The sequence below is a fragment of the Lissotriton helveticus genome, chromosome 6 (genome assembly GCF_964261635.1).
Source record: "Lissotriton helveticus chromosome 6, aLisHel1.1, whole genome shotgun sequence".
In the NCBI taxonomy this organism is placed as follows: domain Eukaryota; kingdom Metazoa; phylum Chordata; class Amphibia; order Caudata; family Salamandridae; genus Lissotriton; species Lissotriton helveticus.
The window spans coordinates 1,656,757,861-1,656,782,864 of record NC_136067.1 but is presented as its reverse complement, the minus strand read 5'-3'; the positions used below and the strand labels follow the sequence as shown (position 1 = coordinate 1,656,782,864).

Genomic DNA, 25,004 nt, shown 5'->3' with positions numbered 1-25,004 from the left:
TGCCTTGTCAGGTTCCACAGGACGGGAGTGACTTTCTAATCCGGCATTACAAGTCGCGCGCCGAGGATTTGGAAGGACCGGCAGGCCCGGAGACAGGCAGCTAGTACGAGTCAAACAGGTATATACAAAGGGACACGGTGTGCCATTATAGAGGGGGTCGGTTGCGGGAATGGGCAACCATGCGACGGTCGGCAATTGGGGTGCGCCGTTTACACAAATTTTCTTCCATAGGTACCCACTAAGGTAGAAGCCACCTGCTCACGAATTTTTTTGCCCATAGGGACCGTCAAGGGTAGAAGCCACCAGTATGGACACCCGCGGAACCGCACTACCGCTGGAGGGTCTGTGGGCCGAATTTTTTGGCCTTGGCTCAGGCGAAAGGACCAGCGTGGGCCCAAGGTTTTATCGAGGCACGCAGGCAGGAGTAGTCCGGAGTCCCAGTCACCCCTACTCCGGAGGACGCGGCGGACCTTCATTCGGAGCGACGCGGAGGTCCAATCGCAAACGGAAACACACACGCAAAGACTTCCCGGCCGAGGCACCGCGACCGAAACCAAGACCAACGCCGCCGCCCCCTGCAGCACAGGCCCCCGAACCGACAATGGCACCAGTCGTGGTGCAGGAATCGGCCACTGGCCTAACCGATCTGGCCCAAATGGGTAAGGCTATGGACGAAATGCTGAGACTAATGGCACTCTTTCAGAAACGTTTGGATGGTGTGACGGCGGTACCACAAGTATTGCCGCCTGCTCCCACACCAGCGGCCCCAACATCGGTGCTGCAGGTGTGGGCCCAACAGGGGGCTCCTACTGCACTGACCCATGGGGCAGGGCTCACAACCACCAACCTGCCGGTTCCCATAGCAGCCGCCCCAGCAACCCCAGCAGCAGGGCCGTCTGCCCAGCCCAGCGGCCTGACCCCCCCTCGCACTTCCGTAACAAACCCTACAGTGGCCCCGGGGTTGGCGCCCGCCCCACCCAGTGCAATAACACCACCTGCTGGTGGCGATACAGGCATTAGCATGTCAGCTGAGGTAGTACTGCCCGGCCCTGCAGGGGCCGCCCCGGCCCAAGTGGAGGTAGCAAAGACAGCCGGAGGAGGGCTCCCAAGATCGGCAGTCACCCAGGCACCCCTGGCCTCAGGCCATTGTTCACTAGCATGGCAGGTACCCCAGGCAGCTAAAGAAGGGATATGGAGATGAGAGTGTATCGATATTTTAACATTACGGATGCATGGCACCGCGGGGGCAGACACTAGAAAGATGGGGGGGGAAGGACGATGAGAAGAAGACCAGGTACCAGCGCTTGCCCGAGAAAACAATAGAGAATTGGACAGAGGGTTTTAACATCTTAGCAGCGGTAATAGTGCAGAAAGACCCCGCCCAGAGCGAGGCATTGATGGAATACGCTAGCACCATCCAGCAGGAAGCAAGACACGTCAGGGGGGATGGGTTGGTTCCTGTATGATCAGGATTTTAGGAAAACAATGGCCATATGCCCTGATTTAGGTTGGGACCAGAAAGAAATTCAACTCTGGATCAAGCACATGTGCAAAACAGTCAGCGACAAGAAAGACACACCATACAAAGCGCAGGGTGAGTCAGACAACAAGAAATGGGAACCATTTCCTAGGCGACCTTTCAAGCAGTCCTTTCGAGGGGGCCGGGGGAGGGGCCAAAATGCGGGACCTAGACGTTTCAATTCTGGGACATGTAGACTGTTCAATGGAGGGGTGTGCACCTGGGGAAGAGCGTGCAAGTTCTCCCACAGCTGTAGCAAATGCGGTGCGCAACATGCAGCAATTGCCTGCACTACCAGCCAAAGCCTGCCCCCCGCTGCCCAGGCCCATAGAGCAGACGTTCCACGCCAGTAAAGGTGTCAGTGAGGGGCTGACCGCAATGATGACAGACAGCAGGGCCCCACCTATTCCCAACAGGCAAGACCAGCCCCATGTATACAGCAAGGGTCCTTCACCTATTGTGATGCAGAATTTCCTACCACTAATAAGGTTATACCCGCACTTGAAGGAAAAAGCACTACTATCTGAGGGTTTCATAGATGGTTTCAGGATACCATACAAAGGACCACTGGGTTGCAGGGATGCTTTAAACCTCAAATCAGCAAGAGAACTCCCGTTGGTAGTCCGTGAGAAGATCAAGAAGGAGGTGGTCCTTGGGAGGGTTGCGGGCCCCTTTCCCTCCCCTCCCCCCCCGGAGCACTTTCTAGTTTCACCATTAGGAGTGGTGCCAAAAAAACAGCCAGGGGCATACCGTTTGATACACCATCTATCCTATCCTGAGGGCAACTCTGTGAATCACTGGCTGGACGAAGGGGCTTGCTCTGTGTCTTACTATTCACTTGACATGGCTATAGATATGATAAGGAGGATTGGTAAGGGGGCGTGGTTGGCAAAGGCCGACATTGAATCCGCGTTCCGTCTCCTGCCCGTACATCCAGCTAGTCAACACCTTTTAGGTTTTAAGTGGGGTGGCGAATTCTTCTTTGATCACTGCATGCCGATGGGTTGTGCCGTCTCATGCGCGTATTTCGAGGCCTTCAGTTCCTTTCTCCAGTGGGTTCTATCAACCAAGCATGACATCTTCCAAGTGACACATTACCAGGATGATTTTCTTTTTTTCGGCAGGGTAGGGACTCAGGAGTGCGCAGAAGGTCTGCGGGCCTTTGAGACGATGGCGGGACATCTGGGGGTGCCCCTTGCCCCTGACAAGACCGAGGGTCCGGCACAGATCCTGACTTTTTTGGGCGTTGAGCTGGACACCATCAAAGGTGAATCCAGGCTCCCTGCCGACAAGGTTGGCGATTTGAGGCGGGACATTAGGTCTCTATTGGGCAGGGATAAGGCAACCTTGGAGGTTGTGCAGAGTCTTTTGGGCAAGCTGAACTTTGCAGCATGGGTCATACCAGCCGGCAAGGTTTTTTCCCCCGCAGGTTAGCAAAGGCTACAGCCAACATAAGTAAAAAACACCACCTGGTGCGCCTTGGTCCTGGTCTGAAAGCAGACCTAGAAATGTGGGACGATTTTTTAGAGAATTTCAATGGTACGGTGATTTGGAGAGCTCCCTGGGAAAGCAGTCAAGACTTTGCATGTTTTCAGATGCATCTGGTAGGGAAGGTTTTGGTGTTATCTTTGGAAAAGAGTGGTGTGCGATGCGCTGGCCCAATGCTTGGCGGAAGAAGGGAATAACAGCAAAGATAATGGTCCTTGAACTCTTTCCCATAGTGGCGGCTGTGCACTTATGGCCAGGTGGGCTGGGCAACAGAAAGGTAGTGTTTTGGTCAGACAAAATGGCCGTAGTTCAGGCCATCAACGGGCTATCAGCCACTTGTCCCCTTGTTTTGAGTCTACTCAGGGAATTAGTCAGGGCGGGTCTGCAGAATAACACAGAGTTTAGGGCGCCACATATTGAGGGTGTGAAGAATGTGGCAGCTGATGCTCTCTCTCGCTTTCAGTGGCTCCGTTTCCGAGAGGCCTGGCCGCGGGCGAGGGCGGCGATGACACCATTCGCTGCACCGCTATGGCGACTCCTTCGGTGGGGGAACGATTGCAGAAGATGGGCGAGCGATCCCTGGCCCAGGCCACCCGGAGAAAATATGCCTCCCAGCTGACCACTTTCAGAGCAGTGATAGAGTCCTTAGAAGCAACGGCGTTGGGTCTTCAGGAACAGGTCGAGACTTTTGTGGTATGGGCCAAGGAGACTGGCAAGACACATTCCTGGGTGTGTGGCCACTTGGCGGCCTTGAAGCATGACACCAGACCCCACTTGTTTTTTCAGACCAGGACAGCACTGAAAGGGTGGGCACGTGAGGAGACGAGGTCAGCTGACAACAGAGCGGCAATAGAATTCCCCGCATTACAGCGCATGATAGATACTCTGCCGATAGTCACCAATTCACCATTCGAGGCTCAGCTTTTCTCCACTGCCTTCTGCTTGGCGTTTTTTGGCGCCTTTAGGGTGAGCGAGCTAGTAGCTAAAGCTAAGACAGATAGAACTGGGGCAGCGTTGGATATGCTGGATGTCTGTGCAACAGACGCCCTGGTACTCCGCATCCGCAAATCCAAGACAGACCAGGCCGGTAGGGGCACAACAATAGTGCTTCATGCGTTGGGGGACCCCAGATACTGCCCTGTCGCTACGGTCAGGGAATATTTGAAGATCAGACCGCTCTTAGCAGGGCATTTCCTCATACATGCAGATGGGGCACCATTAACCAGGTTCCAGCTGGAACGCATCATGGGGGCAGCTTTGGACAAAGCTGGTCTCTCAGGAACGGGACAGAAATTTTCAAGCCACTCCTTAAGGATTGGAGCGGCAACGGCGGCATTTAGGGCAGGGATGGGGGCAGAGGGGGTCAAGAAGGTAGGACGATGGAAATCTACCTGCTTCCAGCGGTACATTCGCCCTTAGGAATCCCAACCTAGGATGGGCGGGTAGTACCGAATGTCTCCAAATATATGTGTGCTTAATTATGTCTGGTGGATTCAGCCACGACTTTTGCAGTGAACTGTGTGCAGTGTATACCATTAAACCAAGTGTTCAGCCACATCTTTTGCAGTGAACTGTGTGCAGTGTAAACCATTAAACCACGTGTGTTAACGATACGGTGCCCTCCCCCTTTTTTGAACAATATTTTGTCTTCTTTCCAGCAGACTGTTGCGTGTGGGTGATGGGACATTCTTATGTTGCCAGGTTGGAACAATGGGCGGCACTCAAGAATTGGACCCGGGTTTCGCACGGACGCAGATCGTATGGTTGGGCCTCCCAGGAATGAAATGGGGCAACTTGAGGTTCAAGCTAGACCAACACCTTGCTTTAGGGGGGTCCCACCCAATGTCCTCATCATCCACCTGGGGGGGAACGACTTAGTCATGATGGGGAGGAGGGCACTGATTCAGGTCATGCAGAGGGACTTGGTAGCAATGAGCAACAGGTTGGGAGCGGGCGAGCTTCTGTGGTCTGAGATTGTCCCTCGCAGAAAATGGAGGGGGGCTAGATCACCAGTAGCAGTAGAACATTCCCGCAGGAGGGTCAACAGATCCATGCAGAAGTTCATGGAAAGGAGAGGCCTGGGTTTCATTAGGCATGCACTGATACAGGAGAAAACTGAAGGGTACTACGATAAAGACGGGGTACACTTGTCTTATTTGGGAATGGATATGTTCCTACTGGACGTACAAGAGGCACTAACAGCAGCAGGATGTAAGTAACTAAGTAGGTGGGGGGGCTCTGTCATCGACGGGGGCCTCCTCCAGAGCTGTGGCGGAGTTACAGGGCGATCTGGAGGCAGACGGGTATAGTAAGGGTACCTCTGCTGCAGACTGGTACAGTAAGGGTACCTCTGCCTGGCACAGTAAGGGTGCCTGAGCCAAGAACCAGGAGCCGCAGGAGGTTCCGGGAAAACGCGACGGCGCCCCGTTAGTCCTTCGGGCGGTCGGGGGGCCTGAACCGACCGGAGTGTGCCACACCGCTCCGCCCTGACGGGGGGGCGGGAGTATAACAGAAGATGGCAATGTGCTGCACCGTCCGAGCATCGACTCACCGTGCTGGCCGGCTCTTTAGGCAGGCGGGACAGCGAGGGGCTGCCTGCTTGGGATCGCCCGTAAGATGACCCACCTAAACGTCATACGTTTGTTGTATGAAAATAAACCTGCAGCAGTTCTTACCCATAATACGTGTCCAGAGTATCATTTGGGTTGGAGATGTGATATGTGTAAGTGGGCGGGAGCGAATGACGGTGTGGGCACTATGTAGTCTGCCTCAGTGAAGTCGGCTGATAAAGCGGGAGATAGAATTTTAATAAAAACAAAAAGGGTCTTGGTTAACGCAGACATCATTAGGGTGCCAATTCTTAAATACATTTACAAAAGTGCACCCATGGTATGTCTTTGGGTTAGTGCAGATTTACAGCTTTCATGGTAATTTTTTTGAACGGCATTTTAGCACAAGCAAATATGCATCTGTAGATTTGCTCAAGCGAAAATCTGTTGAACGTTTCAAAAGTCACATACCCTACAACCACTTTTGTGCCAACCCTGGAAGAAGTTTACTTCTGCCCATGTCACGAGCAAATTTCCAACATTTCACAGTAGTGCTGCGTAAGAAAAGTGCGAATGTCAAAACAAACCAATGAATGAAAAGCCTTGGCATTGAGCTCCAATAAATAAGTTCATTTTACGTATAATTTTAACACCATCAAACGGTTTTGGCTACTGCCAGAACTAAAGACTGAGTAAAACATCAGACACCGTAGTTTCTTTCGTTCATGTGCTTTAACTTCACTTTATGTTCTCAGTAGACCTGCTCGGTTTTGTTTTTTTAAAACAAAAAAGCAAAGTGACTATTTAAGAAAGCAAGCAGAAGGTCAAGTGGAATGGTCTTGTACCCGACTTGAAACAGGCGTAGTGACTCATTGAACACTGGTTGCGCACACACTAAAACAACAGAATAAGGGAAAATATTTCGAACCTAAGACTTACCGCTAAAAACTAACCTGCATTTCTTTCGACTCTGAAGTGCTTGAAAACTGAAGGGAAGGATAGCCAATTGTAAAACTAGTTTATACTGACAGACGCGCGAACTGCACTGGGTTGGTCCTGAGTGGTTGCGCCGCCCCACACAGGGTGCAATTGGTTAGAAGAAAAAAATAGTACCCGCCTCAAAAAAGCTGGTCCAGTCACTGAAAGTTATCACCGAGTCGACCCGGAAAAGAGCTCACACCGTTCAAATAAACAACTAGAGGGCTCATTTTCTTTATTTTGTCAAAGGAGGTGGTGTGAGGTACTAACCGCAGACGCCGGCGGCTTGATCTGGCGCTGGGAAATTTACGTCGTTCTCTTAAGGGCAGGCTTCAGAACATGAACAAATCGAAAGGTGTTTTGTGTTGGCGAACTACGACAGTCCTCTTTTTATGTCTCATGACCTGCTTCTTCCGGTGCACATGGTCCCTAATACACGGCCGTACCTCCTGAACTGCGGGTAAACCAGAGCACTTGAGCATGGCGGGGAGTAGTAAAGGAGATCCAATCGTGGATGGCGCTTACGTGGTGCTGAAGAGAGGCGAAGTGTTCAAGGCGGCGCAGGTGCAGTTCCGGAAGTGAGTGGGCAGAGAACTTGTTAGTACTTTCAATTACTCAAAGGTTTTATTTAAGGCTTGGCGGTGTCGTACACCCTCCCAATTTATATTGGTGTGTGTGTGTTAAAAGATTAGCGATAACATTACAGCAGAGTTTTAATGAGAGTAGAAGCAGTCAAAGTACAATTTGTATTTATTGTTTGTGTTGTATAAAGCGCGAACATGACCAACATGGTATCGGAGCGCTGATGAGGGTTGCAATACAGTCAGAACACATGATACTTGAGTTGAGCTGTACGTAGAATTCAAAGAGCAAGGTATGACGTAGTAGAGTACAATATCAAATATGGAGGATTGACAATATTAAAATAGTTCTCTCATGACTCTTAATTTTTCTATCTTGAGTGAAGCATGAGGTAGCGGCATGCAGGGGGATGCTGTTGAGATACAATAAAGATACCGGACACATTCAAAGGAGGCAACTGTTGAAAGTTTATTCCAACTTAAGCAGGAGCTCACTGGTCTGTACTCCATAAAATCCCAACCGTACCTGAAAACACAGTTGCAGATACCGTGGAGAAGAATGCGGCCATGAGCTCAATGCAATAACAATCAATCATAGCATTTGTAAAGCCCACTACATACTCGTGAGGGTCTCAAGGCGTGGGGTGGGGGGGGAGGGTCACTGCTACTGTTCTAAGAGCCATGTCTTGAGGAGTCTCCTGAAGGTTAGAAGGTCTTCAGTTTTTCGTAGGTGGATGGGGGGGTGGTCCATGTCTTGGCGGCGAGGTGGGAGAATGATCTGCCGCCGGTGGGCACTCTTCGGATGCGGGGGGGGCGTGGTCGAGGGCGTGGTCTGCAGAGAGGAGCTGGTGGGCGGGGGTGTAGAGGTAGAGTCGTCTGTTGAGGTATGCTAGTCCGGTGTCGTGGAATGCCTTGTGTGCATGGGTGAGGAGCTTGAGGGGTGATGAGGATCAGTCGTGCGGAGGCATTCTGGATGCGCTGGAGTCGTGCCAGGAGTTTGGCCTTGGCTCCTGCGTAGAGTGCGTTGCAGTAGTCCAGTCTACTGCTGATAAGGGCTTGGGTGACCGTCCTTCTAGTTTCAAGTGGGGATCCACTCGAAGATCCTGTGAAGCATGCGGAGGGTGTTGAAGCAGGAGGAGGAGACGGCGTTGACCTGCTTTGTCATGGAGAGTGTGGGGTCGAGGATGACCCCTAGGTTTCGTGTGTGGTTGGTGGGTGTGTGGGGGTGCTCCTAGTGCCGTTAGCCACCAGGAGTTGTCCCAGGCCAATGGGGTGGAGCTGAAGATGAGGACCTCTGTCTTGTCCGAGTTCAGCTTCAGTCTGCTGCCCCTCATCCAGTCGGCGACAGCCTTCATTCATTCGTGGAGGTTGGTTTTGGTAGTGTGGGTGTACTTGGTGAGCGAGAGGAACAACTGGGTGTCGTTGGCGTAGGAGATGATGTTTAGGTCGTGCTGTCGGGCGACGTGGGCTAGTGGTGCCATGTAGATGTTGAACAGCGTTGGGATGAGCCTTGGGGCATACTGCAGATGATCTTCGTGGTTTTGGAGCGGAAGGGGGGGAGGCGGATGCTCTGGGTTCTCCTGGAGAGGAAGGAGGTGGTCCAGTCCAGGGCCTTTTCTTGGATTCCAGTGTCATGGAGGCGTGCTCTTAGTGTGCGGTTGCAGACTGTGTCGAAAGCGGCTGACAGGTCCAGGAGGATGAGGGCCGCGGTTTCTCCATTGTCGAGCATGATCCTGATGTCGTTGGTGGCGGCGATTAGGGCAGTGTCGGTGCTGTGGTTGCTGCGGAACCCGGACTGGGATGGGTCCAGGATGTTGTTCTCTTCAAGGACGCTGGTTAGTTGTTTGTTGACGGCCTTTTCAATGACCTTCACCGGGAGCAGGGAGATGGGTCGGAAGTTCTTGAGGTCCTTGGGGTCTGCCTTGGGTTTCTTTAGTAGGGCGTTAATCTGTGCGTGCTTCCAGCTCCCCGGGAAGGTCGCTGTCTCGAAGGAGATGTTGATGGTTTTCCGGAGGTGGGGTGCGATGGTGCTGCTGGCTTTGTTGAAGATGTGGTGTGGGCAGGGGTCTTTCGGGGATCCGGAGTGGACGGTATTCATGATCTTAATGGTGTCGTTGTTGATGTTTGTCTAGGTGAGCAGGCGGTTGGTGCGGGTGGTGGCCGTGGGAGCGGTGGTGTTGGATGTTGCTGAGGTGGTGACGGTGTCGAAGCTGTCGTGGATGTCTGCGATCTTGCGATGGAAAAAGGTGGCCAGCGTGTCGCACAGGTCTTGTGATGGTGGGATGTCGTTGGTGGTGGAGAGTTCCTTCACGATGCTGAATAGCTCTTTGCTGTTGTGTGCGTTGTTGTCTAGGCGGTCTCTGAAGGGAGGTCCTTTTGGCGGATCTGATGAGTTGGTGTTGTTGGTGGGTGGCGTTCCTGTGGGCTGTGTAGCTTTCCGGTGTTTTTTCTCAGGTCCAATTTTTCTCTAGTTTACGGCAGGCTCGCTTGGAGGCCTGGAGGTCTTCGGTGAACCAGCTGACTCTCTTGCAGGTGTGGGTGTTGGCGGGCTTCTTGAGCGGGGCGAGGGTGTTGGTGCAGTCGTTGATCCATTGTCTGAGGTTGCGGTGTCGGGGTCGGTCGGGTCTGTGGGTGGGCTATGGGCGAGGGCGGCGGTTTGCTTGTCCTCGGTGATCTTGTCTCAGCTGCGGCGGGGCATCTGCTGGGTGCGGTGGTGTATGGTAGGTTTCTGGAAGATGAAGTGGATGTAGCGGTGGTCGGTCCAGTGGAGTTCGGTGGTCGAAGTAGATGTGGGTGCTCGCAGAGAAGATGGGGGTCAAGCGTGTGACCGGCGGAGTGTGTTGGTGCTGTGACGAGTTGTCTGAGTCCGAGGTTGTCGATCAGCGTGGAGGAGTTGGTTCGTTGTTGTTGTTCTCGAGGTGGAAGTTCAGGTCCCCGAGGAGGATGAAGTCAATAGAGGCGAGGGCGTGTGTGCTGACTAGGTCAGTGATGGAGTCGCTGAACTGCGGTCGGGGTCCGGGGGGGTCTATAGATGAGGGTTCCTCTGAGGGTGGTGTTGAGGTCTGTGTGGATCTGGAAGTGCAGGTGCTCGGCAGTACTGAGGGTGTCGTCGGTGTTGGTCGAGACTCTGAGAGTGTACCTGTGGACAATGGCGATTCCTCCTCCTGTCCCGTTGGTGCGGTACTTGCGGGTGATCTTGTATCCTTCCGGAATTGCTATGGCGATGTCAGGTCAGCCAGGTCCCCGTCAGTAAGGCGACGTCTGGGGCGTTGGTGTCGAGTAGGTGCCAGAGCTCGACGGCGTGTTTGCGGGTGTTGAGCAAGATGCATCTGAGGAAGTTGGGTTCTTCTGTGGGTGGGTTGGCGGGCCGGATGCTGCTGAAGTTGCAGCTCCGGCAGAAGGGTCCTTGGGTGCATTTCGGGATGGCTAAGCAGCAGGTGCGCGATCGACCAGTGTTGAGTGCGTGGAGGGTGCTGGAGCCGTAGTGGAGGCGAGCATCGTGGTGTTCGTGGGGGTCAGGGGTCCTGGCGCTGGGCGCGGACGAGCGCAGGCTGGCTTGCCTTTGGCGCGGCCGCTGCACGGCCTCCATATAAAGGGTTAAGGGAGGGAGGAGCAGCTGGGAGGTGGGAGCGGGCGGCCAATGGGTGCTGAGGGGGTGGGGCCGCGGGGGAAGGCGGCGGCGGGAGCGGGCACAGGGGGAGAGAGCCAAAAAAATAATAAAGTTACAACCATGGCATAGGAGGCAATATATGCGGGGAAACAATGGCACAGGAGGCAATAAAAGCGGGGAAACAAATAATAAGTTACAACAATGGCACAGGATACAACAGAGCGGGGAAACAGCGGCGGTGGCACAGAGGAGCGGCAGTGAGCGAGGTGGGGGAGCGGCCTACCCAGAACCAGGGTTGAGGGTCGCTCGACCCTGGTTCAGGGTAAGGTTAACAAAGTTAACAGTATGCATGATCAAGCTGTGAGTACAATGTTAGGATTATCACTGGCGGCCCTGAACATTTGGAACAGGTGCAGCACCAAAGTCAGAACGGATTGCAAGTTTATAGGTTTGTAACTCTGTATTGTACTTCCTATATTCCCAATAGGCTCTGTGCATTGGAATAATAAATCCTGTAGTTTAGACGTAGGACTGAGGTCGACTAGGTCTCTACCGGATCTATTAGACTTAATTGTGAGTCTCGGAGGTCACTAGAAACTTTTTCGAATTCACAAGAAGGGATTTGTTTCTGACGACCGAATAAACATGACAACTTTGTTTCCCAAGAATAAGAAATCAATCTGTAGAGTCGCGGAAACAATAGATAACTACTTTACTCAGTCAATCGTGCATGCTTCGTTTCACCAGATGTGCTGAGAAAATAGAGAGACAGGCGTTTAAAAAAAAAAGTATTTATTGAACAGTCTTCTTTCTCAAGCATAAGAAATGTACTGCTACAATCGTACTACTGGTTATAAAGTACAGGTCATATAATACGAAAAGTATTATAAAGTAGTACTGTAAAAGGATGATATGGTTTCTAAGCCATAAGTTGCCTAAAACATATAAAATACATACAGTAATAAAATATTGACTAAAAGTACTCAACTGGTGCCTCTAAAATACGCCTACCCCGGTGTACCTAACCTAAGTCTAGTACAAGGGAAGAAGTAAGTGAGGAGTAGGTTAAGTTTAGTGTTCTTTGCCAAGAATCTATTCCAAGAATTCTCTTAACGGTCTAATCGGCTCCGTACCTTGGTTTTAGAATGAAGGAGGTCTTGTATCTCTAGCTCAGGACTCGATTTCCCAGGAACCCGCAAGGGTAGCCAGAAAACACTGGAGCTGGATTTCTCGGCAGGAGAAAAGACAGTTTATGTCAGTGCGTCAGCTGGAGGATTGGCTTCCTTCGGCACTTGCGGCTGCAGGGCGTCAGGCAAGTAGTTAGTCGATCTGCTCCAAACCACCGTGTGTTTGTCTGGGCAAATGTAGGCATATTTATACTTTGAAGGTGCGGAGTTTGACGTATGATTGGACTTAATAACGTCATCAAAGACTCAGTTCTTTGAAAACTCCATGATTTCCTAGATAAATTAGTATTCAGGCGAGGGGAAGTCCCTGGCTGCTGAAGGCGGGTTTTTCTAACAAATCGTTGTTGATTCTCGGAACTTAGTGGAAGTAGCCATGCCATATTTGGGCTGCATAGGCTTAGTCTAAATATGGTAATGATTTCTATGCCTATATAAGGATCGGGTAATTTATACCTATATAAGGGCATGAATCGGGAAAATTTCACTAGGGTCCTAGATTAATTTACAACACCCACTCCACGATTTTAAGTTCAATAAAACTAAACGTATAAGCACTGAACATATCTAAGGTTAGTGTTTACAATCCCACCCAAAATACAAAATACAATTTGCATTTGAAAAGGCTTGTTTACATGAAACTAGTATAAATTGTAAAAAAAAAAAAAAAACACAGCTCTCAACAGATATGAAGCATAGTATGAGAGCATTCATTAAATGTCTTTTAAGTTTACAGAAAAGAAACCAAGACTATCCCGTAGTATAACATTTAAACCGTTTTGTAATGATGATTAGCCCAAATATTGTCACTAGGAAGTTTTCAACAGAAATCTTGTCCTCGAAGAATAGTTCTACTTTAAGCAGATTAGTCTGTGCCAAAAAGTTCTATTTTGGAAACGGTTGAAAATGCATCGCAGAAAGAGTTCTCAAGTTGGATGTTTTTTTAAAAATGAAGGCCGAATTTCAGAGTTCAGGGAACGCTATGTGCATGAATCAAAAGTTATTCTCGGTGTCAGGAGAAAACATCAGATCGTCTAGGCTGGCAAAGAAACCGTCTACCATAGTAGGCGAAAGTGGAACCGCTTCAGTTAGCTGGTCAAATGTGCACAGATGAGGATCATTGCCGTCAGCTTTTGATGCATTAGCAATGTCCGTTGTAGGTGGTACCTGTGTGCCTGTAGTGTCTCGTATCTCACCCTCAATTAGACTTGCCAGTGAGACCTCAATGAATACCGTCATCAGAATGGGCAGCCGTTGGGGGCAACACAATGCATGAGTCGTTACCGGACCTAGCAAAGCGTCAACATCCGATGGCTGGACTGATGGTAGTGTAAGACAAATGTCCAACACGCATTCTTCTCCGCAAAGCAGGCTTCGTAGAACAGGTAAGATGCAATCTTGCCAGATTGGTCTGAACGATAGAAACCAAGTTGTGTTCAGATCTCTTAAACGAGCCAAGCCAAGAATCTGTGTAATTTTCTCACAATACCTCATGGCAAGGAGGGCTTGTTCCATGGTAGTCTGGGTATCGCTGGTCACTAGACTTGCCATATCGGAGCAGAAGGAACAAAAATAGAATTCCTGCTACGAGTCCCAAGATGAGAGGCAGGCCACCGAACACAGAGTGCACGAATTTTGGAAAAATGCCGAGGACTGCTTTAAATGGTGTTAACAGTCCCGAAAAAATCGTCTTAAATACATGTGCGATGCAACTGGTATCAGACATATTTAAGATTTGACTTAACATTTCTGCAAAATGTACTGGGCAGTTTGTTGATAATAATGCATGTAGAAGTCCTTGCAACTTGCAGATCATACATTTCTCTAGACAAGGTCAGTGGCACAGTTTTTTGTAAGAGAATGACTTTCATTCTGCTTAAAGTATCAATTCGTATAGAAGAGATATTCAGTGAAGGCCATAACGCCGTCTCCCTTTCTGTCTTGCTTTTTGGATACAATACTTGCATACAACAAGTGACCCTGGATGACACACTAACTAGATACGCTTTTCCTGGCAACATGCCACAACAGCTGTGATCATTGAGCATAGCGTAGCTGCCAATGGATAGCTGCCTGAAAATTGGTTCTATCACTGTGGAGGGTGAACCGTGCAGGTGGCATGAGAGGTTATTTGCAGAACCTTCGCAGGCTCCGTGTAAATTAATACCTTGGCACAAAAGTGTACCACTTAGTGAGTTCTTACAATTTTTACCACTAAGGAATACCTCTTTTCCCCATTCCAACATTTGTGTGTGTAAGGTAAAGATCAGGTCGACTTAATGTATTCTTTACCCAACCTTTCATACAGGCCCGCTGGTATATGCTGAAGACAATACTGAAATTGGAAAATCGTCACTGGTATCGTGATGGTGCCATGTCCTATCCATTCAATGACAGGCTTCTCAGAAACTGTCAATGGTAATCTTTCCAGTTTCTCAGTGCTCAGCACCTTATAGTATGCTCCTCTTTGTGCCAAAGAGATTTGTTTATCTGTAAGGTTGAACACAGTAAACAATGACGTGGTATTGATTAAACGCCATGGCATGTAGCCTGAACAGAGATTTTGTAACGTCCAACCTAGCAGCATTATAGAACGTAATTGAGACTGGCCATTTGTAACATTAGCAAGTTTTGCTCTATTATGTCAATTGCAGATGATACGATGCTGTCCAAAGAATAAATTCTGGAAGACAGAGTCGTTAACCCATTGTCCACTTCAGAGAGGTTTTTCTCTAAATTAATAAGATCAATTTCTCGTATTCATTCTGCAGTTTCCATTTGCGTTATTTTCCAAGCTTCGTTGTACGCAGCGTATATGAAAAGTTTTTGAAGTGGTTTGCGAGGCCCCATTAAGAAATCTCGCAAATCATTGCCTTCTTTAAGTAAAGATAAGTGTTGTTTGATTTCTGGAAGTGTAGATTTCTGTAGCCACTCAAGGCATAGCTTTCCTACACTGTAAGTTGTTACTATCCCTGGATGTTGTCTCTGGGAGTATCTTGGATCTGGCCTATTTACTGTGAACCCCTGTGTTTTGTTCCAATCGGGATTAGTTCTGTTTTGTTTCAAAATATCTGGTACGTCTGCCTCCTCTTCTGAAGTATCAATACTGTCAGATGTGGGCTTGGGTATAGACGGTTTGTTTAAATCTTTTATCTAGGCTAGGCCAAGACAAGAAGTTTGTTGAACAGAAAGTCATTTAAAAACATTATTTGTTCTGGTATAATGCAGGCTCTGAACAGGGCTTCTAAACCTTGCACCTGCCAATCTTTTGTGCCCCAGACAGTTTTTGTCTCCATGTTGTCTTTCCAAAAGTCAAAACCTAATGTAGACAGCTGAGCATAAAAGGTTGCAGAATAAATTTGTTTAGTATTGGTCAGCATTATTTTCATTCCTGTCTTATTTACATTTTTAAAATAAAACGTTTCTGGATTTGTGACATTAAACCCTGAGAAGTAAGGAAACTTTTCATAAAATGTTTTTGAGCTGCCCTTTGGCGGTGTTAGACAATGTTCCCATTGATTGTAAGTAAAAACATTTCTAGGGCTTGCAGATTTATGCAAATAATGGTGACCATAATGGTTAGAACAATACATTTGTTCATAATCTGATGAACCTTCTAGGTATTCATGTTCTTTAAATTTAGCTGACATTTCTAAATCTGTCATCATGTTATTAACAGTTTCAAAGTCCCCATCATCAGAAAATGTGCTGAGTGAGATAAAGTCACTCAAAGAACCCTTGAACTGGTGTGGAATCTTCAGCAGTTCCACCGGGCCATAGATGTCCTAATCTGTTCTATCCCATGCTATACCACCAGGTATTGGGACGGCTGTAATGTTTACTGATGACAGGTCTCTTCTTTCACGATGAGATAACTTGTGAGGTTTCAGGATCAAGTTGATTTTCTTACTTGATGTGTCCATTGTACTGTATTTTCCATCTATCTTCCTTCCCAAACTTAATACCAGTATGAGCAAGAGCAGGAGGAAAAGTACACCTAACACAATCCAAAATTCAACCCATGGTGAAACCAGATATGTTTTTTCAAGTTGATGAAAGAGTTCTGTTATTTTTTTTTCTTTGAAAGTTTTATTTGCTGGCATTGCTTCAGGTTCACTGGGACCCTCAGAGAAAGTATCAAAGTTGATGAAATAGCCAGAGGCAGTTCTGTCAATTGTTGGAATTGCATCCGAATTGTTCGGAAACGTTGGAGCTGCTTCTTCCTTTGTCATATTTGTATAGTCAGAGGCTATATCATTGTAGACAGGTGTTTCTTGACAAACTGTTATTTGGGTCTCAAGAGGCACAAGTTCCACGGCTTTGTTGCATAGTCCTTCTTTTCTTACTGCAGGTTTATCAAATGTGATAAGTCTTTCAGTTTGAACCTCTTGGATTGTAGCAAGATTTGGTCTTCTGCTACTTCTTGGGAGTCCACTGGGCCTACTACTTATTATCGACCACATGATGTGGTTTGACCAGGTCGATGGACACAACTCTGTTCTCCCTTTTACCAGCAAGGGGCGGTAGTAATACTGATCTTGTTCCGTGGATTGCCAAGACAGGTACTACTTTTCTGTAAGAAGGGCCAAATTCCTTCTTTACTGCGATCTTTTCCCTGACTAGATCCCCAATCTTTTAGAATCCAGACAGGTCTTGCTGGGACAGGTGGTTTTTCATCAGTGGTCGTTGGCTTCTGTGTCGTGTTACTCAGACTTCTTGTTTCATTTAAGTCCTATAAAACAGCCAAACGATTTTTGACATCAAAGGGTTTTTGTTCCACCACTGAACTTTGACAATCGAGGTCTTCGATTTATCATTCTAGTACAAAATAGTAATTCATATGGAGTGATTCCACCCAGAGAATTTCTTGGCAGATTGTTAAGACTACGTTGGACACTTATTAGATGTTTGACCCACCCATCACCCGAACCTAATACCTTAGCTGTTATGGATTGCTTTATGTCACTTTTTTTCTTTCCACTACCGCATTATCCTCAGGATGGAAGGGACTAGAATACCGCAATGCAACGCCCAAGCTAGCCATGGCCTCTGTGTAAGCTCGAGAGCTAAACGCAGGACCCTGGTCAGAATGTAGCCTGCATATTGCGTATGTGCTGATGAAGACTCGCAAATCCTTTATAACAGTTCTGGCGTCAGCCGAGCGCTGGGGCCACATCCAAATGAATCTTGTCCTAGTAGTTTTGGGACCGCATCTGTCCATCGAGACGTTTGTGTGTCGATAGCCTAATGCTGTCTAGCAATGGTATCTGAACTGGGCTGGCTACACTTTAGTCAGGTATCTGGTGGTTTTCGAAGCTATGATCTCTGTAACGGGTGTCACAGTTAATTCCGAATTTGTAAACATCTACGCTCATTCCCTGCCACCAGTACATCTCTTCTAACTCTATTAGAGATTTTAAGATCCCTTGATGTGTCAGACCCTCTCCCATATGTGCTTCGTGAACCAAAGCACCTCTCCTGTTCCTAATTACGCTGTCCCCCACTCCAGGGATTCATGCAAAAGGAACGGAGTTTGCATATCAATCATGTATGTATATGTGAGTGGATAGTTTAGAGGTAACCCTGCATAGTTGCCTTCTATTGAGGCTTTTACTGCTAGTAACGTTTCACCGTCTATTACTTCTTTCGAGTAGCTACGGAAGCCGTTTGCACAGCTGCCTTTGCGGCTTCATCAGCCAATGAATTCCCTGCAACGTGAACGCCATCACGCTGATGACTCAGTGTATGAATCACGTGAGTCTTTTGTAGTTTTTTGTAAAGAACTACTTGTTCCCAAAGTGTTTTATGCTTAATTGTGCCACCTTTTGCATCTTTGAAACCGGTTTGAACCCAGTTCTGCAGATACTCATTGTAAGATTGTACGCAGTATAATGAATCGCACACTATTAGTGTGGGGAATTCGCGATCGGTATTTTCAAGCGCCATCTTGAAAGCCTGTAGTTCAGCTCGCTGAGCTGTACAGTCTCCAAGTGATTTGAGTTTTAGTGACCATAGGTCTAAATTTACCTTCGCGCCAGCGACTTTTAACAATCGCGCACGCAGCACTATAAGCTTGTTTACCCCCAATTGTGGGCTGTGCTGATCCATCTGTATAGATTATACATCCTTAATGTTCTAGAGGCAGAATCTCGGTCGGCAGATGACATTCATGTTCGTATTGTAGGAATTCTTGTGACTTCAAGTAAGGGTCAAAGACGTATTCAACGTCTGTTGCAGCAAGAGTTAACCCATTGAATCCATCTCGGATGTAAAGCTTTAGCATTCGGAATGCTCGCTTTCGTCACTGCTTCTAAAGCAGGTACCGGTGTAACAATCATTATGCGCTTACCCTGTGCTAGTGCTCTCTCCTTTGCTACTGAAGTTTGAACCGCTGTCAGATTTCTTTCTGTAGAAGTGAATTTTATTTCAGCTCGTGTGTACAAGTGTGATTTGTATGCTATTGGTACATTTTCACCTTCATTAAAGGTCAGGTATGTGAATCCGCATCTCCCTGGCATGATTCGGATCACAAGATTGTGCACATTGTGGCGTGTCTCAAACTGTGTTTTTCCTAGCATGTCTGTTTGCACTGAACGCAAAATTTCTGTGTGGTTTTGAGTCCATTTTGTTGGTTTGAAATCAGGTTTGATTAGTTCGTAGAGAGGTTTAACCCTTTCTGCGTAATTCAGAACATAAGTTCTTCCAAAATTCAGAAAGCCTAGAATCGACTACGTTTTTCAGCGTCTTTGGAGGCTGGAGCAGTGCACATTTCTCTAGAAAGTTTGCTGCCAGGCTTTTGCCTTCACTTGAAAGTTTGTGTCCTAAGAATAGGACATTGTGGTGGGCAATTCGTGATTTCTTAAAATTTAATTTATACCCTTCTGAAGCGAACCCAAGTATTATGGTGTTCACTCTTTTCAAGTGCACATCCAAATCATCGTCTGTAAGATAGATGTCCTCGACATATGATAATGCCTCATCATCGTACATTTGTAGTAACTCTGTTACTCTGGCTGAAAATAACCCTGGACTATTCTTAAATCCCTGGGAAAGACTGCAAAATTGTTGCTGTGTCCCCATAATTGAGAAAGCGGTCAAGTGCCTGCTTTCTGGTGCAATGTTTTGACAGAAAAACCCATTTGAAATATCTAATGTTGTTTTATATTTTTTCCGCAGTGTTATTCATCAGTGCTGCACTATGTGCATTTTATACTGCAAATGATTTGCAACAGGAGTTTAAATGTCTGTAATCCAAAACTAGACTATATGAATTGTCTGGTTTGGAGACAGGAAACAAAGGATTGTTCATTGACGAGGTGCATGTTTCAATCACCCCTTGGTATTCAAGTTGATTTAAAATCTCCCTGACTTGTTTTTTAGCTTCTTGCTTAACTGTATACTGCCTTTGTGCAGTAGGCGGATTTTTTTAATTGGATTTTTATGGTGAGGAGAGTCCTCATCCCATCCCACATGATTTTTATACAATGCTGGAGCCTGGGCCACAGCCCATTTTCTGGCATAGGTGTATTTTTTTTATGAATAGGAATATGATTTGAAAAGGCTGGCATAATTATCTCTTCGCCATGTGGGCACTCCCTGACACATTCAGGTGGCCAGTCTTGTTCAGCTAGAAGAATGTCATAGCCCTTGGAAAGTTTATCCCAAAAGAGGGCTTTTATTTTTCTAGTTATGTCCCCCTTCATCCGGAGTGTTACTTCATATAACTTGTGGGGTACACTAACCCTGGTGTCAGCAGTTTCAACTTGAATGCATTCATTCAAGTCCACTGTCTCCAGATGATCCATCAGGATCTTGCGAGCTATGGTCACTTCTGCTGCGCTGTCTAGCATTGTCTAAGCCCACTCCCCGTTCTTGCTACCTTTTTGGTGAATTGAGTTTTCTTATTTTTTGGAACGTGCTGTTCTTCTTTGGACTTCACGCGTTCCTCTTTCTGTTCTGATCGTCCTCTTCTTTCGGATCTCAGCAAGGAAGTCTGAAAGGTACGAGAGGAACGTGTATCAGTATCTTGATATCTATCAGGTTTTCTCAAAGTATCCCTATTCCTAAGGTTATACCTCTTTACAGGGGGCTCCCGTTGGGGAGACCTACCTCCCCGTTGGGGAGATCTTCCACTGGACTGAGAACGTTTCTCTTTAGGAAGTGTCTGTTTAGTGTTTTCCAACTTCTTTTTAGGAGTAGTGAGATTATTTTTAATAAAAACATTTTCAGGATTTTCAGTTAGTTGGGGTTTTAACAGTTTTCCACCCAAACTATCTCTACCTAGTTCTTCATATGATTTTTCAATAATTCTTGCAAGCTCATATGGTTGGTCTGTTATATCTGTTTCTTTTAATTTTTGGCGGATTGCCACTGATGCTGCTTCACCTTTAATGTTGGCTAATAGTATAGCCGAGACCTGTTTGAAATCTTTTAGTAATTTCATACCAAGATTTAAAGCAGGTTCTGGTCCGTATTCATTTTAAATCTGTCTCAGAACGTCTGTTATTACCGCCATAGACGGAACACCATGTGTTTTTGTGTAGACTGAAGCAAAGACTTTACCCCAAGTGTCACAGTCCTCCACATGTGGCGCTATCCTCATTGGTAAACAGATAGTACACCTCATGAGAAACACAGAATTCGAACAATCAGGAAATACTGCCTCTATCCGAGTAATTTTTTGTGCTAACCTAAACGGAATTTGTTCCCTTTTGGCCGGCAATTTACCAATGACTGATTGTAAAGTCTGTGGTGTGATTTTGTTTGTGTTCCCCTGGTGAGGGGTGTGCTGTGGAATCCTCACAGTAGGTTGGACTGTTAAGGTCCGCATGACATATTGAACCAATTGTCTATGTATTTTAATTAACTGTTTCAGCTGTATTAACAGTTCTCTACCTGTCATATTTTCTATGTCAGGATGTGGTGTATTGCTGGCTAGTACCGGCCATGTAGCTCCTGGTCTACCTAGTGGACCGAGCCTGGTAATGTGATTTTGATGTTGTAGGGCGCCTTTAAACCAGAGCTGATGCTCTTGGTAAGTTAATGGAATTTCAACGTCCTCGTAAGGAACGTATTCCGTTGGAGGGTCCTCTACTTTGTAGTAGTGAAACTCGTGTGTTCCTCCATCTGCTGGAGGAAAGTGAATCCATGAATAGAACACCTCTGTTTGCCGATATTCATGTGCCTCTATAACAAAGATTACTTTACCACCTCTCGATGATACTCCATTAATTATGAGTTTGTAAGTTATAGTTTTTCTTACGTTTACCGGGATGTTTATAGCATCCAGGTCATTCTCTAGGAGATTTCTGTCATCTAAGGCTGCTTCTAATTATTCGTCCGTAACCATTATTTTTACTGATTGAAGAGTTTGCAGAACAAGTTTCAAGGAAACAAAGATTAGGTGCACAATATTTTGGAACACTGTATCCTTCAACGTTGAACAAACCAAAAACGAATACATAGGATTTTTCGTCCTACTCCGTTTTGGTGGATACTATCCTTTCACCCACTCCAGACGTCTATTGGAGTATTTTATGGGAAAAAGGGGTCTGTGTGAAAAGCACGACCGAGTTATTCTAGTATCTAGCGTTAAATTATAGCCTTACCAAACGTTGGGCGCCATGTAGTGTAGTTCCTATATTCCCACTAGGCTCTGCGCATTGGAATAACAAATCCTGTAATTTAGACGTAGGACTGAGGTCCTCCAGGTCTCTAACAAATCTATTAGACTTAATTGTGAGTGCCAGCTAGCTCAGAGGTCACTAGAACCTTTCTCGAATTCACAAGAAGGGATAAGTTTCTGACAACCGCATAAACATGACAACTTTGTTTCCCAAGAATAAGAAATCAATCTCTACAGTCGCGGAAACAATAGATAACTATTTTACTCAGTCAATCGTGCATGCTTCGTTTCACCAGAGGTGCTAAGAAAATAGAGAGACTGGCGTTTTCAATAAAAAGTATTTATTGAACAGTCTTCTTTCTCAAGCATAAGAAATGTACTGCTACAATCGTAATACTGGTTATAAAGTACATGGCATATAATACGAAAAGTATTATAAAGTAGTACTGTAAAAGCGTGATATGGTTTCTAAGCCATAAGTTGCCTAAAACATATAAGATACATACAGTAATAAAATAATGACTAAAAGTACTCAACTGGTGCTTCTAAAATACGCCTACCCCGGTGTACCTAACCTAAGTCTAGTACAAGGGAAGAAGTAAGTGAGGAGTAGGTTAAGTTTAGTATTCTTTGCCAAGAATCTATTCCAAGAATTCTCTTAAGGGTCTAATCCGCTCCGTACCTTGGTTTTAGAATGAAGGAGGTCTTGTATCTCTAGCTCAGGACTCGATTTCCCAGGAACCCACAAGGGTAGCCCGGAAACACTGGAGCTGGATTTCTTGGCAGGAGAAAAGACAGCGTCTCGCAGCGCCGGAGGGTTGGCTTCCTTCGGCACTTGCGGCTGCAGGGCGTCTGGCAAGTAGTTAGTCGATCTGCTCCAAACCACCGTGTGTTTGGGCAAATGTAGGCATATTTATACTTTGAAGGTGCCGAGTTTGACGTATGATTGGACTTAATAACGTCATCAAAGACTCAGTACTTTGAAAATTCCATGATTTCCTAGATAAATTAGTATTCAGGCGAGGGGAAGTCCCTAGCTGCTAAAGGCGGGTTTTTCTAAGAAATCGTTGTTGATTCTCGGAACTTTGTGGAAGTAGTCATGCCATATTTGGACTGCATAGGGTTAGTCTAAATATGGTAATGATTTCTATGCCTATATAAGGATCGGGTAATTTATACCTATATAAGGGCATGAATCGGGAAAATTACACTAGGGTCCTAGATTCATTTACAACAACTCTATAAGTATCTAGTAGAATGGCTTTGATTTCATAGAAAAGCTTGATTGTGGTAATTACTCTTGTTGAGGGTGGTAAGGAGTGCCATATTTTTAGAGCAGATCCGGCAAAGGCACGGCTGTGTGTTCCTTTTAAAAAAAATAAAAATCTGTCTGGTTCAAGTATGAGGGATTTAGCACTTCTAGAATCCCTTCCACGTTTGATAGCTTAATTCTGTTTGCCATGTATTTGGGACCAGAGTTGTGTATTATGCATGCATCCTTCAGTTGGATCCTAGTCTCAACTGGGAGCCATTTGAGGACTTTGAGTGATGCTGAACTGTGATCATAATGGCATGTGCCTGTTAATAGTCTAGCCTCTGCATTTATTGTCACTTTCATTGGAGCTAGGCTAAACCAATGTTTCAAGGTCTTCTAGAGGTCTGAAAGCTTTTAATTTTCTTAGAAGGTGCAGATGTAGCAGGCCTAGAAAAATCATAAAAATGTTAATATACCTGCAGGTCTAGTGACGTAAATAATCTACTTGACTTACTTGTAATGATCTTGACCCATAAACTGGCTTCAAATGATGTGATTGTGGGCAAATGATTTAATTAATTGAGCCACCATTTTCTTCATTATCACAGATGAGATCACCTTCAAATGTGCGAGTTCAGCATGTCTGCCGGACAAAAAACCCATTTGTTTGATTTATTAGACTAAATCTTTGTTTCCATATATAATATAAATCTAGCCTCATATAGGACACACATGTCCCCTGACTGTCCGGTTAGTTCATTAACAGCATTTTCATCAGAGTGGCAAAGTTACTTAAATCATGTTTAAAAACTATCACTTTTAATAAATACATAACGAAAGCATGAAGTTGTAGCACACTGTTATTTGTAATCAGATTTTACAATGAAGTGGCCACAATCTTTCCCACTGAGATGCAGCTTTACTGATAAAACTATACAGTGTATGTACAATAATGTTTGGAAATAGTTTCTGCAAAATGGGTCATTTGCACATCACCAAGTAAAGTGTTCTGGTTTGTTTTGCTCCTATTTAACTCTTTATTTGCATCACACTTCTTAATTACAAAACATTGTGCCTTTTGTAGTTCCTAATATATTTTGTAATATTTATAATATTCATTTACAGGCTATTTATTTAAATGTTATGTATTAGAGAAAATTAACTGACCTCTTCAGACAGTTCACTTGACAGAAACCTCTAGCTCAAGTTAGAGAGAGAAAAATAAACCTAATTTTCCAAGCTGCAATTAGTTAAAAGACAAACTGACATTTGACCTCTTTCCTTGAACAGACTGCAAATGTGTCAAGATAAAAACAAGATTTATTGGCCTCTTTATTGCACATTCCCATTCTGAATGAACAGAACACCTGTTCCTTTCCAGCCTGTTTACTTGCCAGATGAGACTACTAGGTACTAAAAATGGCTTGACCTGATAACATTTTACAGGTAATTGAGAGTGGGCGAGTAGATTTTTCGAGGCCTGTGTAGGTTAGGGCTTCTGGCTGCAGCTGTTGTCTAATGTGATGTCTATTGATTTTATGGAGTTGCCGATTTTTGGGGTGCAGTTTAGAGGCACGAGATTTTGAGCCCATAATTGAGGTTGTTGGGATCTATTGGGTGGGGGGAAGCGAATGAATTCGGATTTCACCGGATTTAGTTTTAAATGGTTTTGGGCCAGCCAGATATCCTCTTATGAGGAGAGTTGATGTAGAGTTGAGAATCCTCTGCATACACATGGTATGAGATTTTTGATTGTTGAAGTGTTTCAGTAAGTGGTTCCATTTATAGATTGAAGAGTGTTGGTGAAATTGTAGATCCTTGCGGATACCTATGTCGAGGTCCTCTACATCGGACAGGGTATTGCTGATTTGGACTCTTTGTTGTCGGCTCTGCAGGATAAGCCTATTTTGAATTCAAGAGTTTCTCTCGGGCATTTGTGGCTGACCGTGCCGAATGCAGCTGATAAATCCAGAAGTATAAGGAGACCGGATTAATTTTAGTCTATTGAGGTTTGCCTATCATCTAGGATGTTTAGAATGGCAACCTAAGTGTTGATGTGTCCTGGCTTAAAGCCTAATTGGTGTTTGTCTATTACGTCACATTTCTTGATTTGTGGGCATAGATGATCGTGGGCATATTTCTCCCACAGTTTAGCCAGGAAAGGCAGATTGGATACTGGTCAGAAATTGTTTAGAACTTTCTGGTCAGTGCCCTA

The 25,004-nt window shown here is 46.1% G+C and overlaps 2 protein-coding genes across 5 annotated transcripts in view; one reads left to right on the top strand and one right to left on the bottom strand.

The window, feature by feature from the left end:
• Nucleotides 1–6,921, bottom strand: part of MCM8 (minichromosome maintenance 8 homologous recombination repair factor) — a 444,398-nt gene extending 437,477 nt beyond the window's left edge. The window contains exon 1 of one of the 4 annotated variants that reach the window (XM_078649515.1): nucleotides 6,805–6,921. Coding sequence is in view for 1 of the 4 variants with exons in the window: in XM_078649512.1 (XP_078505638.1) it covers nucleotides 6,510–6,515 (6 nt within the window). In the remaining 3 variants the exon portion in view is untranslated. Of the gene's footprint in view, nucleotides 1–6,027; nucleotides 6,106–6,495; nucleotides 6,644–6,804 lie in introns of those variants that run through there. The other 3 variants (XM_078649512.1, XM_078649513.1, XM_078649514.1) reach the window with 3 other exon arrangements.
• TRMT6 (tRNA methyltransferase 6 non-catalytic subunit) overlaps nucleotides 6,901–25,004 on the top strand; it is a 201,079-nt gene continuing 182,975 nt past the window's right edge. The window contains exon 1 of the mRNA XM_078649516.1: nucleotides 6,901–7,112. Within this exon, the coding sequence (XP_078505642.1) occupies nucleotides 7,015–7,112 (98 nt within the window). The 5' untranslated portion in view covers nucleotides 6,901–7,014. The remainder of the gene's footprint in view (nucleotides 7,113–25,004) is intronic.